Source organism: Hippopotamus amphibius, chromosome 8 (assembly GCF_030028045.1).
Source record: "Hippopotamus amphibius kiboko isolate mHipAmp2 chromosome 8, mHipAmp2.hap2, whole genome shotgun sequence".
NCBI lineage: Eukaryota > Metazoa > Chordata > Mammalia > Artiodactyla > Hippopotamidae > Hippopotamus > Hippopotamus amphibius.
The window spans coordinates 114019858-114038589 of NC_080193.1; the positions used below are offsets into that span (position 1 = coordinate 114019858).

The window sequence follows — 18732 nt, forward strand, 5'->3', positions numbered from 1 at the left end:
ATCCTGTTCAAATTTTAGGTCTCAGATTCACTGTTACCTCCCTAAGGGGTCTGTTCTTATGGCCTTATCTGCAGCCTCCTTCCCACCACTGACTCCCAAGAAACTCTAGAACAACACTGTTTTCCTTCATGGCATATCACTGTCTGGAATTACCTTGCTTGCTCACTTATTGATTGCTCTTCAGCCTGAGGGACCGTGTCTGTGTTGTTCACAACACTACTGCAGACCTTGTTTGTGTTGTTCACACTATGTCCTTAGTGCCTTGATTAGAACCTGGCAAATAATAGACAATCAACAAATGTTTGTTGAGTGAGAAAATGACTTAAAACCAAGGAGGTGGTTACTTCAGGCAAAGGTCAGAGCCTGAATAAATTTTGAGGTGTGAAATTGCTTATGTTCCTGGAAAAATCTGTGTTTCCAATGGCTGAAGCCAAAAGAGGAAAGCAGAGGGAGATGGGGACAAAGAAGTAGGCATTTTCCTTCTCCTCCTTCATTATTATTACTGTTATTATTATTTTAACAAATCATGTTCCTATATCATGTAAGTACTTAGGAATTAACAAATATAAAAAAAAATAGACTTACAAATATAGAGAATAAACTAGTGTTTACCTGCGGGGTGGGGGGTGCTACATAGGGATAGGGGATTAAGAGGTACAAACTACTATGCATAGAATAAGCTGCAAGGAAATATTGTACATCAGGGAATATAGCCAATATTTTATAATAACTTTAAATGGAATATTAGCTATAAAAATATTGAATCACTGTGTTGTACATCTGAAACTAATATAATATTGTCACTTAACTACAATTATTTAAAAAAATGCAAATGCATAACAAAACCAATAAGACTCAGTGAACAATTGGATGTGTGTTGAAGGAAAAGGAAGAGTATCCTCTGTGTCTTATCTTTGGGACTAGGATAATTGTGGTAGTGTTAATTAGTATTGAGCTACATGGACTTCTCTGGAGGGAGATGTTTAATGCAAGCACTTAGAAATATAGGTCCACAACTCAGGACGGAAGCCTTGACTGGAAGTTAGCATGTAAATGGAAATAAAATCAAGGGACCTAATAGTTAAAACAGATCAAGACAAGGTCAAGGAGAGAAAAAAGCTGATGGTACACTACTGGAGAGCACAGTAACTTTCTGAGAGGGATTAGCAAAGGAAATTTGACTCCAAAAGCAGAGGACTAGGAGCAATAAGTGGGACCTGGAAGCCATGGAGGGGAAAAGTTTCAGTAAGAAGAAGGGAGTAGTCTGAATATCAAACACTACAGGAGGAAAAAGGTAAAATCTTTGGGTTTATCAACAAAGGGGTATTGGTGTCTCTTACAGTGCTGGTGACGACATCGTGATACACAGGGTGACGTGTAACCAGGAGGGGAAGGAGAGGGAAAAAAAGAGATGATAGAAGATGTAGAGTCACGGGAAATCTTTGGGGTTTTTGTCTCTTTCTTGAAGAAACTGAGGAAGACACTGACAGAGTAATGTCTTGAAGGAGATGTAAAGGGAAGGGATAAAGAATGCAGAGGGAGGGATTAAATCTGCAGGGTGCTGAGATACCTTCTGAGACTGAAAGTATTGGTGTCAAGGAGATGAAAAGCTAGGAAGCAGTGAGAACACTCACTCTGGAGTAATAGAATCCTTACTCTACCACTTATTAGATTAGCAAACTTGAAACTTCTTTGCAGCATAATTCCCTTATATATAACTTGAGAAAATTAATAAATACCTTTTCAGAGTTACTGTGAAAAATTGGATTAGTAAAAATTCACCCATTAGGCACATATTGTAATAATATACATAATTCATTGGAATTGTGACAGATTTCTGAGCTCTCCACTCAAGCACTGAGCCCTAGAATCAGTTCTTCAAGGGCTGAGAAATGGTTAAGCCTTTCTAAATTCAGCCACATCTATTAAACAGACACCCAGGCAACACCTGTGTATGTTTTACTTTTTTCCAAATTAATATGTAGAATCCTAAAGCCAAACATAGAAGAAAAGCCCAAGTCACAAAGCTTGCAAGGATAAGAGAGAAAGCTGCTTAATCTCAGCTCTCCTGAAAATATTTGCCCTGTCCCTATCATACCATGTGCTTTTGGTATGGTGGGGAGAGGACGCTGAAACTGGAGGAAACTGTGAGTGGTTGTCTTGGATTTTAAATCTGTCTTATAAAAGCTGTGTTTACATTTAAATTTAAAATAACTGTATTGATATGCTGATAATAACTTTTAATAGCAGTTACTAAGATGCTGGTCTGAGCAAACATTGAGTGTTTATGTACACTGATTCTGCTGCAAGTCCTGTTATGTTATCGTCTCTGTGCCCTCAGCATTTAGTATACTTTCTGAGAACTGCAGGTTCTCCATAAATGTCCTTAGTCTCTGTGGTTCAGTAAAGATTCCACACAAGATTCCTGAAACTTGTGCCAACCCTTTGGTATTGGGGTATTGATGTCTAAAATGGTTTCAAAGTAGAACAGAAGTGGCAGGCACACGGAGTAGTTAAATTTCTTTTCTCTGCATTTTCCTGTTATTCTTTTCGAATATCTGGCCTCTCAGATATTCTAGTTAGAATTAGCAGAAGGGTGATTTTTGACCCTTAGTCGGCCCATTCATTTAAGTGGGAGTAGGGCATTTAAGTGTAGTGGTGCCGGAAATATTTAATTGAAATGGGACACGTTGAAGTGAAAAGTTAGACTGAGGGGTACAGCTGCTTTGAGAGCTACCTCCTCTGGAATACTTCTCCAGAGATTCTAGCTCCAATGCAAAAACTCAAAGGTTCTTGGATTTCTTCTATGAAGAAAAGTGAGGATAATGCGTTACTTACCTAGTCTTACCCTATAATCTGTCCTTTCTCTGAATTTCTACTGGGCTTAATGTATGCCACACATATGTATATGCTTGGGTTTATATTTCTTGTTTCATGTAAATTTCTTAGTGTCTACGTGTGTTCCTTGGAGACAACGGGCATGCTTTCACTTATTTTGTGTCATCCTCTCCCTCCAGTGCTCAGCGCAGTGTGGGGTTCCTGATGATTGGTGAGTAATTATAAACCATTGACACCTTGTGTTGTGTAGAACAGCCATTCTGATTCTGGGTAGACTCAAGGTAGCAAATATATTAGGTTATGTGGAACACTCTGAGGTCATTAAGATCTTGGCAAGCATGAGGGTGGCCAAAAGTTCATGAATAATGCTCTTGAATGGCAATTGCAACTGAAACTGCCAGATTCCCTGAAAAGCTGATTTAGGGGTAATAACACCACCATCTACTTTTATGTAGTTCTTTGCAACTTAGAACTTAGTTAATAATATATTACTCATTTTAATGACACTAAACCCTGTCCACTGGTCAGGGCAAAGCTCTGTTCTCAAATAAGAAAATTGGAGTGCACAGAGATAAAGGACTTTGTGTTTACAAAATGAGAGAGTGGCAGAGCTGATGTCTGAAGCGAGGCTTTCTGCATCCAAATGCAGTGTCCTTCCCATTCCTCCACGCTAACATAGTGGACTGCTTTTCTACTTAATGAAACTCTCTAGGACAAAAAGGACCTGCAGATGTATTTCCCTAAATAAGAGAGAGGGAGAGATAAGGAGACGATCTTAATTCAAAGTATGAGGTATTTGTCTAAAATAGTTTCTTCACCTGAACATTTCACGGTCCCCTTGCAGAATCTGGGAAAGGAAACAAAATGTGGCAAGGGGACAAGAGTAAGTCCTCCTTAGTAAAAAGAAAGGGTTAAAATTTGATCCTTTGAAAGTTTAAGGTGGACAAGAATCCTGAATTATCTAGACACCAAAAACTAGGCTGAAAGGCTGTGCTTCTTCCCTAATGTCTTTTCAGCTTATAGGGAAAAAGTGAAGAGGTGTGTGTCTGGAGAAAGGGTTAGGAAGGGGAGAATTAGTCTGGTTACTTCTAACAGGCTTTCTTTAAAAAAAAAAAAAAAAAAAGGAAAGGGAAACAAACGTTTGTTTCTGTAATGAAGCCCCATTTATGTTTAAAACATAAATGAAATAGGGACCGTTCAAGGCACAGAGGCGCGTGTTCTGATTTGGTTGTTTACCATCAATCAGACCGTTGCTTGGCAGACACTGGATGGTTATGAGCCTGAACAAGCTGAAAAGGGGCAGGAAAAGAAGTGGAGGCAGCATTCTTCCTATTTAAAGCTGCATCGCTTGAAAAAAGTTTTCGCAGACTGTGCTGGAGCTGGTGCTGAAAAAGGGGGTTTGCAGAGGCTGCCCTGGGGCTGGTGCTGAAAGAAGAGCCCGCAGCTGACTTCATGGTGCTACAATAACCTTAGAATCTACTTTTCATTCCCAAGAGGACCCACATGTCTAATATTTAGACATGATGGCAAACTGGGTGGAAGCAAGACCTCTCCTCATTCTTACTGTTTTATTAGGGCAATTTGTCTCAATAAAAGCCCAGGAAGAAGACGATGATGGTGAGTTTGCCTTTGCTTTCCTTATGGTGTTTATCGCAGGGTTTGGGAAATAGGTGGAATGTTAAGCCTCAGGAAGAGCATGAAGAGGAGGTTCTGGTTTGAAGTTGAGAAGGGGGCTGACAGATTTGCACCTGGGAAACGGCTCGGAAGACAATCGGGATGTTTGTAAATCCGGAGCTTCTACATCTGCCGTTCGAAGAGTACACTACTATTTCTGGGAAAGCCTAGGATAAGTCCTTTTGCCTGAATGTGAAGAGTGGGAAGTTTAAAAGAAAAGGAGAGTGCTTAAAACGGAGCACTAAAGGCATTTTTAGTTAGAGGAGTTCTATTCTGTGGGCTGGAGTTTTCAGTGCAAGGAAAAGTCGCAGCAGAAGCAGGGTAGGGTGGAGTCTTTTTTGTACTGAACTTCAGCTGCTTCATAAAATTCTTTGTTTAGAAAAACCTCTGCAGCCACTCTGATAACTGATTTTTCTTTGTTTTAGGCTCCTTGTTCTTTTCTCTTTACAGACTTCCACGTCTTTCTCATTTTCATTTGTAATCTTACAAGCACTTTTGCTTTCTGAGAGACAATCTCGTTTCTTTTTCCATGGCAGAGGTTGATAGAAGCCAGATTTCTTATTTTCCCACCCTACTGACTTGATTATCAGGACAGTGGTGGTTCCCTGTTGGATGGCGGAAGGCAGGAAATCAGCATGCCTTATATAATTTATTTATCACAGAGTATTTTTATGGGTATTATTCATTAGACACGTTTCCTTTCTTCTCTTTTCTCTTTTTAAAATGTAAGACAAATCTTGACTGGTTACCAATTTTTTTTCCCTATTAAATTTGCATATGTTAGGGTTGGGCTCTATGGTATGGTTAAGCAAAAATGCATGGCTGCTATAGAATATAAGAAAATATTTAAATTGGTTTCCCTGATTGTTAAATCCTTCCCCTCCAGGCCTGAAGTTTCAAATGCAGACATGTCCTTTTTCATAATAGGCCATTAGATTTTTATAATAATTTAACATCAAACTCAAGCTTTTAAAACAGCACATTTATTAAACTTTTCTGTGATTGTCTTTCATATATATTTTTGTGTATATATACACATTATGTGTGTATATGTATAATGTGTATATATATATATTTTAATATCTGCTTCTGTGTACTTTTGCTCTATAAATGTTCATAAAATTAATCTAGAGACCACGAGGTCTAAAAAACATTTAAAGAGTAAAAATAAGAAACTGGGATGAATACCCAACAATCTGTCCAGAGTCCCATAGAGGGGGCACTTTCTAAAATCTTGGAACTTTTTATGTTACTTTTTATGTTTTTAAAAATGAGACAATTTATAAAAGATAAAACTTCTTGAGTTTCCTTGTAATGTTATGAAAAGCATGTGTCTTTGGAAGAGTTGGGGAGATAATTGAATAGGAAGTAGAAGTCAGGAAGGCGGGGGAAATAAAATACAGAAAAATTACGATAGAAACAGAAAAATCTAAATATAAAAGAATAGTTGGCTCCCCTCCCCCACCAAAACAACCAACAACTATCATGAAAACTTAACAACATGACTTGCCTTGTTAATATATTTTAAAATAAATAACTTACATTTATAAAGTATGAAAATAATTGAACATGTGAATAAATAAATGTTTCCTAAAGTATATGGAATAGGACATATGTTAAAAGACTTTCTCAAATAGTTGTAATTACGTTGTAGGTATTTCTGAAAAATGAGCAGAGTTCAATTTTCCTTAATACTAATTTACATAAATGTTAGGAATGTGGTGCTTGATGCAAAAAATTCCTTGATTCCATACCAACTCTCCTCCCCTCAGTATAACCAAACAGCATAGAAACTGGAATATCAAACATTAGATTTTACAGAAAGAGAGTAATTGCTTGCATACGTAGTGTAAAGAGTAAATTCCTTAGTTTTATTACTCAAGTTAAGAGAATATATGTGATAAAAATTCAATAGTAAAAGAAAATATAGTCCTAATTAAAGGTGATATAGAAAAGAATTCCAGAATCCAGAATATTCAGAGCTACATAACTTGTACTTACTTACCATGCATATTTTGTTTTAAGTTATATTGTGTGGATACTTGGCAATACTTTATTTTCCCCGTTCAGGCTTGTCACAAGCTTAATAGAAGTGCCAGAATTTTGAAACTCCATGTGATTTTATGTTTGGGGAAGAGTAAGTTCAGGTAAATGTTTTAAACTAAAGAAATATCCAAGGCACACATGCAAAACAAGTATGTTTTTCAAATTTTAGCCCTAAGTCATGTAATGTGTTATTAACTTCGTGTACAAATATGTCCCCTTTGCAATGTAGAGACCTATTATCATATGTAAGTACATATTTGTGAGCTTTTATTTTTTTCTTTTCAAGACTTCAAGGTATGTTTTTCTTCTGTTTGACTGTGATTATTTTTACTGGAAATTTAAAACGTATTTTCTTAGTTACATAGTGCCTGTCTGATAAAAATATTTATGAATGATGAGATAAAAGAAAGTAAATAAAGTCTTAGGCCTTTTAGGCCAAAATCATTAGTACTTCTCACTAAATTTTAAGAACTGAATTGATTTTTTTTTAAATTCATAAAAATGAGAAAGTTTTGAGAGTTGGGTTAATTTTAGTTGAGACTATTAAGTAAAATTAAGTAACAAAAATGAGATGACAAAATCAGCTTTTCGTGAGGTTTTTTTTTTTTGTGAGTGTTTTTATTGGGGGGGGCGGTAGTGCTTTGAGAGGTTCTCCATTTATTTTTTTGAGAAGAAAATATTAGTGCATTTATAGTAATTTTTATATTCCTAAATAAAGATCTAACACCTAGTGAGCTTATATACATTCTTGTTATTAGAAGTGGACATACTTAATCTTGGAAAATAATCTTTGATACGAATCATTGATTTCAACAACAGAGAAGGAATGGAGAGAAGGGAAGGTACAGAAATGTACCATTTTATTTCCAGAGACTATAAACATCAGTGCTTCTCAGAGGCCAGGCAGGTAACATCAACAAGTGAAGCAAGTGAGTGTTTGTATGTCAACAGGGGATGGTGGGCCTGTGGAGAACTGAAGATGCATGTCCACTTGAAGGCATTCACATCTAATGTTTCCAGAAAGCATTGCCCAAGCCAAATGCAATATAGTTGAGTGCCAGGTTTGGCTCATGGACCATAAATTTGCAACCCTCTTGTTGCAACCCTACACTAATAACCTGGGCCTAAGCCAACTTCTGATTACTAAGAGATGAGGGGCTCACAGTCCTTTCTATAGCATGGTCTCTTGCATTTTTTATTATACTAAGTCTGCCATTTATCTCGTTGTTAAATACAAATATGAAGAAACTAATGCTTAACACTGAGCAGTACTTGGATGGGATCATTTTAAAGGAGGTAGAGAGTACAAAGACAGCTTAAGATACTTGTTCACTCATGAATTGTTTTAAACTCTTTACTACTGAAATAGATACTTTGGATCATGTAGGATATGCAAACTTTTCTTTTATAGTGGATGTTTTCATCTAGGTCCACCTGCATATAGCAGAATGCAGTAGTTTAAATTTTAAAAAACTGGGTTTTTTTTTTCCTTACATAAAATAAGTTTCTAGTTAGGTAGTGAAAGGCTGGTATACCAGCTCTACAAAGTCATCAGGTATTCAGTTTTTTTCTAGCTCTCTCATATCCCTATGGTACAGTCCTTGATGTTATGTTCCTAGACAGCTGCTGGAAGCCCAGCCGTTATATTTACTTTTCCAGCATCTGGATAGAGAATGGGAGACAAAGGCTATGATTCCCTCTTTTTTAATGAAGACTATTAAGTCATCATATCATTTCAACTTACTTGTAAGTTGTCTAGAATTTAGTCACATGGTCACACGAAGCTACAAGGGCTGCTGGGAAATGTAGTCTTAGCTGGGTAGCACTGGCAATGTACTCTACTGAATAGAGTTATGTTATGAAGGATATAAAAGGGAGAATAGCTATTACGAGGCAACTATAATCCCAGCCACAATGAGCATAATTGTCAACCACTTTCAGTGGAATAGATCTGGTTTCAATGGACAGAATATAGTTGAGTAACCAGATTTATCCTGGTTATTGTTCACTTCTGAGTAGACTAAAAAGCCAAGAACACTGGCTTTAGGTTGTAATTCTTTGCAATTCTTTATTCTCTTCAGATAAATTTAGAAGTACCTATAACTTTTATTCAAATTAGAATGAGCCTTTATTTTGGAGAGTATCTCTCTATATATGTAGATTGGTAGATTGATAGATATAGCGAGTTTTTTTTTTTTTTTTTTTTTATTGGCTGTGTTGGGTCTTTTTGCTATGTGCAATCTTTCTTTTAGTTGCAGTGAGCGGGGGCTACTCTTCGTTGTAGTGCGCGGGCTCCTCATTGCCGTGGCTTCATTTGTTGCCAGAGCACCAGCTCTAGGCACGTGGGCTTCAGTAGTTGCAGCACCTGGGCTCAGTAGTTGTGGCTCACGGACTCTAAAGTGCAGGCTCAATAGTTGTGGCGCACGGGCTTACTTGCTCCGTGGCATGTGGGATCTTCCTGGAGCAGGGATCGAACCCCTGTCCCCTGCATTGGCAGGCGAATTCTTAACCGCTGCGCCACCTAGGAAGCCCCAGCGAGTTTTTTATCTTGACAAACGCAGTGTATACTTTGACCATGACTCTTTAAATTAGTTGGTAAGCTATACACAGATCAGTGTTGAGCTGGCTGCATAAAGAATCACCTGAAGAGCTTGTTGTCAATATAGATTCTAGGCTCCCCTTGTTTCCAAATATCCTGATTTGGTAGGTTTGGATGGGATTTGGGAAGCTTTTTAGGTGATTCTGATTCATGCTAGTGAACCACTGTATTAAATCTCTGCCTAACACTCTTGATCTTGATGTGGACACCAGTTTGCTTCCTGTTCTAAAGCTGTACGCTGTGACTTGGTAATAACTTGCTATTCTAGTCATTCCTTTTACTTATAAGTCTGCTTAATTAATTTGTAGATAACCCATTGCAAATTCACCATCATTTCTGGAAAAACAACTTAAGGCCCGATACTCCTCAAGGCAGGTTGAGTGAATCATTCTACTACACAAAGGACACACACTATTAAAACGTATTTTCAGGTGCACATATAGTTTTTTTTCTCGCTTTTACTTCCCGCTCTTCGCACTTTTATCATATCACCACAGGCCTGGAACACATTGTGTTGATCATCCTAGAAATGTACATAATGCAGTATGTAAAGCAAAAACATAAAGTTTTGTTTTCAGAGGAGGAGACTTAGAAGATAAGTCATGTTAATCTATTTTTTCTATTTTTAGTCAGTTTGCTCCTTGAAGGAAAATTCATATATCATCACTTAGCCTTATATAGCAATTCATAAAATATTTAAAAATGGATCACTTTTTGACTAATATTTCTTGCTCTGAGATTACAACATTGAAAAATTTAGATTTACAGATGAGAGATATAGTAATAGTAGGAAAAAAAGACTAAAACATTGTTCATTATTAATGGACCTATTGTGTATATTTTGGAAAGTTGAACAAGTTTACATAAGACAATGGAATTGTCAGGAACATGTGGACAATTCAGTTCTCCTCTAAATTTCTTTCCATGTAAATTTCATGTGGCTTTTTCTAAATTTCACTTAAGGCTGAAGAACTGTTATAAACAAAGAGTATCAACTCTTGGCATTTGCGTGTGGGTAGTCTATCCAGTGGAAAAATTTGCCTTAAAGTTGTGACTACATTGGCGGCCTTAGTGTTTTTATTTTATTTTATTGATATGTTTAAAACTAAACTCTTCAACAGAAATCAGAATGGTTCCATCTTATACTGAGTATATTCTCTAAGGAACAGTGTATCAGGGACATAGCAGTAGCACAAGATTTTCCCACGTGTTGCCTTCTACAGAGAAGGCAGTAATGTTAACAATATTAATAAAATAATATTAATAAATTAATGAACTTTGTCCCTATAGCCTTCTGGTATAATGTTCAACTCAACAATGTTTGTATGCTTTTTAAAAAAATTTTTAGTTTAGATCTGTGAAGGAGGAAAGACAGTCTCATAGTTGGTTTCCTTTTCTTTTTTTTTTTCTTTTCTTTTTCTTTCTGGGTGTCTGCTCAGTTAGAATTATAAATTCAGTTTTGAGATAACAGTATTCCCAGTGGAAACATTGCTTGCAACATAAGCATCATAGCCTTGGTGTAGTCTGTATACTTTAGTAAGTAAAGTAAGCCACAGTCCAACCATCACTGGGAGAACATCTGGGTTCTGGTCTATCTCTTGCAATCTTTAGAGTCCTTTACCTTACCAAACCTTTGGATCCTCATCTGAAATTGAAGAAGTTATACACACCCCTGTCAATCTGATGGGACTCTTAGAAGGGTCATTTGGGAACTTTACCAGAAGGCACTTTTAGAGCACTTAAATGAGACACGGAAAGTGATATTACAATCTGATTTCAGTCATCACAGATACAAACTTTGGTGGTATATTTTTTACTTTCACCAAATCTTTGAACTTTTTTGAAGAACCTTGCAGATTTGTTCTCCTTCTTTATTTTGTTTGTTCTCTATCTCCTGGGGGAATTTGCTCCATTAATCATGCTCTCTTTTCCATAACTTCAACAACTTCCTTTCTATGAGCTCTTTCCCCTTAGCCTGTAAACAAGCTCAGCTCTCTCCCAAGGCCTGTGTCTGGCTCCCATCCTCTCTTTATTCTTAGCCCAGCTGCTTTAAAGGAACAGAACAGTTTTCTGTCTGTCTCCATGCCCTCACTCATCCCATGAACTCTGACTTTTGCCCCCTCCATTCCACTTATGCTTTTCTAGTAATGTGTGATATTCCAGTGGGCTCCTTTCACCTACCATTGACCACTCCAGCTTTCTTGGAAGGCTGTGCTCTGAAGCTTCTTCCTCTACCTTCCTGACCTTTCCCACTCAGCTTCATGGGCTCCTTCTCCTTCTTAATCCCTTAGCACCTTGTTTTCTTATAGGATTTAGTCCGTTGGTCCTTTCCGTATATCCTCTTCCTAGAGTATTTAGGAATCTTACTCACTCTCAGGGTTTTGCTTAACAGCTAATTGCTGATCATTTTCAAATCTCTCTCTTCCAACCTGAACTTCAGAATACCCAGCTTCCCACTGGATGGTCCATTACCACTTCAAGTTCAGTGTGTCCGAAACTCAACGCATTATCTTCCCTCCAAGACAGGATCATCTTTCTCATGTATTCTTTACGTCAATAAATGGCAACATCATCCTACCTGGTTATTCAAGCAAAAGTCTAATCAGTCACTAAATTCTGCCATTTTACCTGCTAAATATTTCTCAAATATACCTCCTCTCCCCCTCTACTACAAATGACTCAGTTTAGGCTCTCATCATTATATTATAGTAATCCCTAGATTACTCTGCAGTAGCATCTAAATTTGTCTCCTTGCCTCCCATGTGGTTACTTCCCACCCACACCTATAGAGACCCCCTCTGTTGCCACTGTGATATAAAACTAAAATCTGATTACCTCATTACCTTCCTTAAAATCTTCCATTTACTCCCATAACTTCAGGAAAGAATCATGTTCAAGCTCCTAAGCAAGGCATACAAGACCTTCCATGATCTGGCCCATTTCTAGAATTTTAGTCACAGTGACTGTCATTCTTTGCCTCAAAATAAGAATTGCTTGTAATTGTCACCTCTCACTACACTCATGCTCACACACTTTTTCTTTTTTAAAGCCTATTTCCCAGGTTCCACTCTATGTCATAAATTTATTTTATGTATTAGGTATATGATAGTTATTCCATGCATATATGCCAATTGAATATTATTTTTGAAAATCTATAAAAAAAATCTCTCCCACTACTTATTCATTCAAATATGAGTGAACTGATCTCAAATTCACGTTTTGCAAATTATATTTGCATATTCTTGAGCAATTTTCTTGATTGCTCTATGTCTTAGTTTTTTCATCTATAAAATTAGAATAGTAATATTTACCTTAAATAATTATTTTGAAGACTATCATGTATATAAACCACCTACATAATAGTATGGCTCCCAGCAAATAGTAGGAGCTAATCAAATGATTATTGATATTATTATCCAACATTATTATACAGTTGATATTATTATTCCATTACCATTTAATAATATAACAATAACCAAAAAAGCAAATAACCCAATCCACAAATGGGCAGAAGACCTAAATAGACATTTCTCCAAAGAAGACATACAGATGGCCAACAAACACATGAAAAGATGCTCAACATCACTCATCATCAGAGAAATGCAAGTCAAAGCCACAATGAGGTATCACCTCACACCTATCAGAATGGCCTTCATCACAAAATCTGGAAACAACAAATGTTGGAGAGGGTGTGGAGAAAAGGGAACTCTCCTGCCCTGTTGGTGGGACTGTAAGTTGGTACAGCCACTATGGAAAACCATTTGGAGGTTCCTTAAAAAACTACAAATAGAACTTCCATATGATCCAGTAATCCCACTCCTGGGCATATACCCAAAGAAAACCATAATCCCAAAAGAAACTTGTACCATAATGTTTATTGCAGCACTATTTACAATAGCCAGGACATGGAAGCAACCTAAATGCCCATCAACAAATGAATGGATAAAGAAGATGTGGCATATATACACAATGGAATATTACTCAGCTATCAAAAGGGATGAGATGGAGCTATATGTAATGAGGTGGATAGAACTACAATCTGTCATGCAGAGTGAAGTAAGTCAGAAAGAGAAGGACAAATATTGTATGCTAACTCACATATACGGAATCTAAAAATGGTACTGATGAACTCAGTGAGAGGAACAAGGACACAGATACAGAGAATGGACTGGAGAACTCGAGGTATGGGAGGGGGCAGGGGGTGAAGGGGAAGCTGAGACGAAGCGAGAGAGTAGCACAGACACATATATACTACCAACTGTAAAATAGATAGTCAGTGGGAAGTTGTTGTATAACAAAGGGAGTCCAACTCGAGGATGGAAGATGCCTTAGAGGACTGGGGCGGGGAGGGTGGGGGGGACCCGAGGCAAGGGGAGTCAAGGAAGGGAGGGAATATGGGGATATGTGTATAAACACAGATGATTGAACTTGGTGTACCCCCAAAAAAATATAAAAAAATAAAAAAATTAAAAAAAATAATATAACAATAGTAATAAATGCTTATGTTAGATGTCATGGAAAAAAATAAACAACTTTTGCTCTCAGAGATTAAAATTAGTGTAAAATTTGAAATGCAAATTTTATTTACTATTCTACTATGGTCATTTGGACAATACCTCAGTATTTTAATCTAAATCTAAATAGGCTATATTTTAAGCCTATTTATAAATTTTACCCTTCAAATAGAAGAGTTCTCTTGTACTGTCTTCTTGTATAGGTTTACTATGGGGAAAAATAAAAGAAGCAAAAACCTCTTTCCACTGAATACTTTCTAATGGCCATGTGATGTGAAGCATTACTCCTGCTCTCCTGTTTCACACCCCCACACACATTTCATTCTTTGTGATTGTTCCCAGGATGGGAGCAAGCCAAGCACGATCCATTCCACGCCCCAGTGCTACCTCATGTCTGTCTACCAGCTCTGTTTCAGAGTTTATTTTCTGAAAATATGATAGTCATAAATGTCTGTGTTAAAAATTGGAAACTTATTTTCCACACTGCATTGCTCTGGGTTGCATCTGGAACCAGAGGAATTGCTTCATTGTACAGGGATTTACAAGGCAGCTCCCAGGACTATTTGGATACAGTAGTAGGAGTGACCATCTTTTCCCAGACTTTGCAGCAAGTCTCTTCATTTTCCAAAGGCTGCTGGTTTCTTCACTCGCTTCAGTCCCAGGAGATTTTTGTAAAATTGACTCCAGAAAGCAAAAACTGGTGTAGGATGTAGGCACATTCTTCATACTCACACTTTTCTTACTTTCCTGTGCTTTTCTTTCTTCTTGGTTTTTCAAACTTAAACAAAATGATAGGTTTGACTTGGAAGGAGGTATGCACATGGAATTTCACCAGATAATTAGTGGCTATGGATTCCTTTAATTAAATCTTTGTTATTCAGTATAGCTGTTCTGTGGCCATCAGCTGTAGAGTTTTTCATTATGAAATTTTAAAACGTGGATGCTTCCCATAGCAAATACAATTTATTTATAAGATTTAATATTTTCATTTCATTTATATTTCTTAAATATTAAAAAATACTTATTATTTGCTCCTGAAGTAGAAGAACCTATCAGATTCATTTATTCTAGTTTGAAATTCTTTTAAAATATTTTCTTTCTCATTCTTTCTGGAGCTTTCTATTGAAGAAATGATTAAGTAACAGTTTAATTCAGAACATTACGCTTCTTATGTTAGTGCTAAATTTTTAGCTAGAGTTTCTGGTAGGATGGATTGGTGGGTGAACAGTGAAGTTAACTGGTTACCATGGGAAGACGAGCTACAAAGAAAAAGTTCCTAGTTTTCTGGTCTTTGGCTAAAAATACAAACCCTCTGAAGTTTTACAAAGAAGGTTTACACTTTCTTTTGAGAGGGCAGAAGGACACTGGTCATTGTAAGGCAAGTGAGTGATTCGGATATAAGAATCTTCTTTTACATGAGTTTGTACTGACAAAAAAAAAACAGACTTCAGGCCAATGAAAGAGGAACAACTGAACATTCCATCGAGAGCCAGTGAAAGAGGAACAACTGAACATTCCATCGAGAGCCTGTGTTTAAGCTTTCAGGTGCCACGAGTGCTATGTCTTTCTGAGTGTTCACAAAAAAACTCACTTCTTTCTCCAGCCCTTCCCCATTTCCTCTTAAATCTTGATCTCTACAGATTAGGAGTGTGTTTGTTTGTGTTTTTATTTTTCTCCCTTAAGCACAGTAAAACAACTGAGTTTTGTTGAGAAACAACTAATAAATTCGTGAACCAATAGAGTTTTAAAAAATTTTTTTTTATTTAATCTGTTTTTAAAATTTAATTAATTAATTAATTTATTGGCTGTGTTGGGTCTTCATTGCTGCACACGGGCTTTCTGTAGTTGCGGCGAGCAGGGGCTACTCTTCATTGCGGTGTGCGGCCTTCTCATTTTGGTGGCTTCTCTTGTTGTGGAGCACGGGCTCTAGGCGCGTGGGCTTCAGTAGTTGTGGCACATGGGCTCAACAGTTGTGGCTCTCGGGTGTAGTTGCTCTGCAGCATGTGGGATCTTCCTGGAGCAGGGATCGAACCCGTGTCCCCAGCATTGGCAGGCAGATTCTTAACCACTGCACCACCTAGGAAGTCCCCAGTGGAGTTCTTATTAGCCTGGGAAGATTTCAGGATACTTAGAATCTGTTTGTTTTATTTAAAAAAAAGTAAGGTAATTCCTTTATATAGAGAATGAATCAAAATTGAAACAGAATTAATTCTAAAGAGGTTAATCAGTGGATACACTCAGAGTTCCATTGGCAGAGTTTGTGTTTGGGTATGTGAAAGATGATGAAATAAAATTAAATTAGTATTTTATGATAATAAAATTAGTATTTTTATGGTATTTTGGTATATTCAACATATGAATATTTCATGAACTTGCTAAAGCTACACTCACCTGAGCTACCTTGCACCCCTTCCACAATCTGTCCCATGGATTCAGTGGTGCTAAAGTCCTAAGAGGATAAGCAGGTCCAATTTTAAGAAAACAGTTTTGAAGTAGATGACTTTTTAATTTAATTATTTTTTTAGGGAAATATGCTTTCAACCTCATTTCAGTTTGAAGGAAAGGCATTCAGGTATCTGCCTGAGAATCAAGGTCTCACACTGAAGCTTATCTGGATGTCTCCTTCCCAAATTCGGTTCAAATTACAGAATTTTTCTTCTAGCCTGACCTTCTATCAAAACTTACCTGTTTCGTGTCCTCGTCTTTTCTACTCTTTGGGAAACTAATCTACAACACATGCCCTCTCTAGTCATCATTCCAATGCACAGTTTAAAAAATATTACTCCTTTGTAATGTGTATTATATGGTAATTTGCCTTTTATGATATTTTTCCCCAGTATTCTCTGGCCATCAGAATCAGCTGACATCATGGCTCTGGGTGAAAGTCCCAGTATCAGATGGACTCTATGGCTCACACTATAGGTGGACGAAACACAGCTGTCCTGGACATTCCGTATTTGTCCGTGGAGGGTTCCACAGTCAAGACATTACAATCATTTCCAGTCCATTTTAATAGAAACTGAAAGTTGCCTTAGTATAATCAAAATGGAAATTTGCCCGCAGGATTCCCACTGTTTCTGAAGAGGGTTTTTGAGTTTCTTCAGGATAGAACTGTGGGATTGTGCATCATATGGAACGCATAGTGCATAGGAAGATGGGTTCTCTGTGGGTATGCAAGGATACCAATTAGCAGTTGGCTCGGATAGCCTCATTGAAATCATACATTAAAATGTAAGCCTCTAAGCTAATGTGGGGTTCCCTGATCATACCTATATCATATCATGTCTTGTGGGATTTATTTGGAGAATTTCAAAGAGGTTGGGGAAGTTTGTGATATCTCTTAAGTTTTGTTCTTTGATTTCTCTAATTTTTTTGTTTACCCTATATTCTTAAAACAGTCATTTTAGAGTGAATAAATAAATAAATAAACACAACCACAATACTATTATCTCTATTCTTTTGAGCTAACGGCATAACTTAACTAGGCCTGTAGTCCGTAGGAATAGTAGGAATAGGGCACTGTCTCACAGTGAGATTTTTTAATTCTGGGAAATTCCTTCAGTTCCCAATTATTACCATTTTTCTACACTTAGAACCTTTAAAAGTGAGCAGTTTCTACATTTAGAACTTCTCCTTTTCCATTTACTTTCAAAAAGCAATTAACAAAGCCTGGGCTTTGGAATCTCAAATTTGAATCCTGAGTTTGCCATTTGCAACCTTGTGACCTTGAGCAAGATCTCAAGTTGATCTTTGAGATTCAGTTTTGTCATCTGCATATTGAAGAATTGAACTAAAATTTACAGGCATGGGAGAAAAGTGGATATTATTAGTTCTTTTCGGATGGATTCCCCGATTGGGCCATTATAGATTGTTTTCCCCGTAACTGAAATAATTTTTATCAGACCATTCCCAGTTACTAGGTTAGATAAAAGAAAGGATGGGGGAGCAGAATCCCTGGGGCAGAGCAGGGCCAGAGATGGGGGAGAGGAATGGGAAGAGGTATAATTGTGAGGTTTGAAATGGCAAAAAAGGAATTTTTTTAAATTTCATGTTTTTTCCCTTGGGCCAGGCCTGTGCTCAGCTCTTGATTATTCACAAAGCAAGTCAGGAAAAGCACACTGACACAACCCCTGAAAATTATACTTTGGTATTAGGATGCATTTCACAAACTTAGTGGTATATATATTCATTTAATTTTATTCTTTTTTTCTAATATAATGATTTTGGCAATTGTTTGCACATTTGGTTCAGGTAGTTGTTCAAGAAGAGTGAAACTATGCTCAATACATAAAACATTTGTTTACTTTCCTGATATTTTGCTGGTTCAAGATAGTCTTACTTGGACCCGGGCAATGCTTTTATGAGAGGTGGCACGCACCTCCCCCTGGGTGATCAGTGTAGAGGAAGGAGCTGTGTGAGCTCATTCAACTTCCACCAGCTCAACAAGGCAACAGGGTCCAAAGAGCACTGGCCCTGAGTCTGGCAACTCCAGTGAGGTCCTGACTCCTTCCTTATAAATTCCTCGTAAATACAATGTGTTGGAGCCTTAATTTCCTCGTTTATAAAACAGGATTAATACTTTTTATTTTGCTAGCTCACAGATCAAAATGAAGAACTCATAATGTCTGTGGAAATTCTGCATCAGATTTAAAAGCCTCCGTAAGGGTGATGTTATTGTTTTAGTATGATTTAGTTTTATTTTAGGTAAATGAGAATATTTATAATCCAAAGGAATATAGGACTCTTCACGGAAATGAAAGAAAACAAAGTTAATGGGTTTTTTTAAAACGCTGAATTGCAAAGAGTAAAACGCCTTGCTTACACAGCTATCTAGAAAACTCCCAAAGCCCCAAAATAGGAATTAAATAGGAAAAAATGAGGATAGAGACTTTGACTTGGGGATAAACAGAACAGATGGAAAAGCGAAACGTGATTTTTCTAATATAAGTGGACTGCAGTGTTTCTACAAGTAAAAATGTAGCTTCCTGGCAGAAGGCTGAATCCACGATTATTATTACTTTTTCCCTATTCATCTCGCATCAGGAAGCCTGTCTCAAAATC

At 37.2% G+C, this 18732-nt stretch overlaps 1 protein-coding gene across 1 annotated transcript in view; it reads left to right on the forward strand.

Moving 5' to 3' along the window:
* The first annotated feature begins 4176 nt into the window (after positions 1-4176).
* COL5A2 (collagen type V alpha 2 chain) overlaps positions 4177-18732 on the forward strand; it is a 137737-nt gene continuing 123181 nt past the window's right edge. The window contains exon 1 of the mRNA XM_057743967.1: positions 4177-4455. Coding sequence (XP_057599950.1) covers positions 4359-4455 — 97 coding nt within the window. The 5' untranslated portion in view covers positions 4177-4358. The remainder of the gene's footprint in view (positions 4456-18732) is intronic.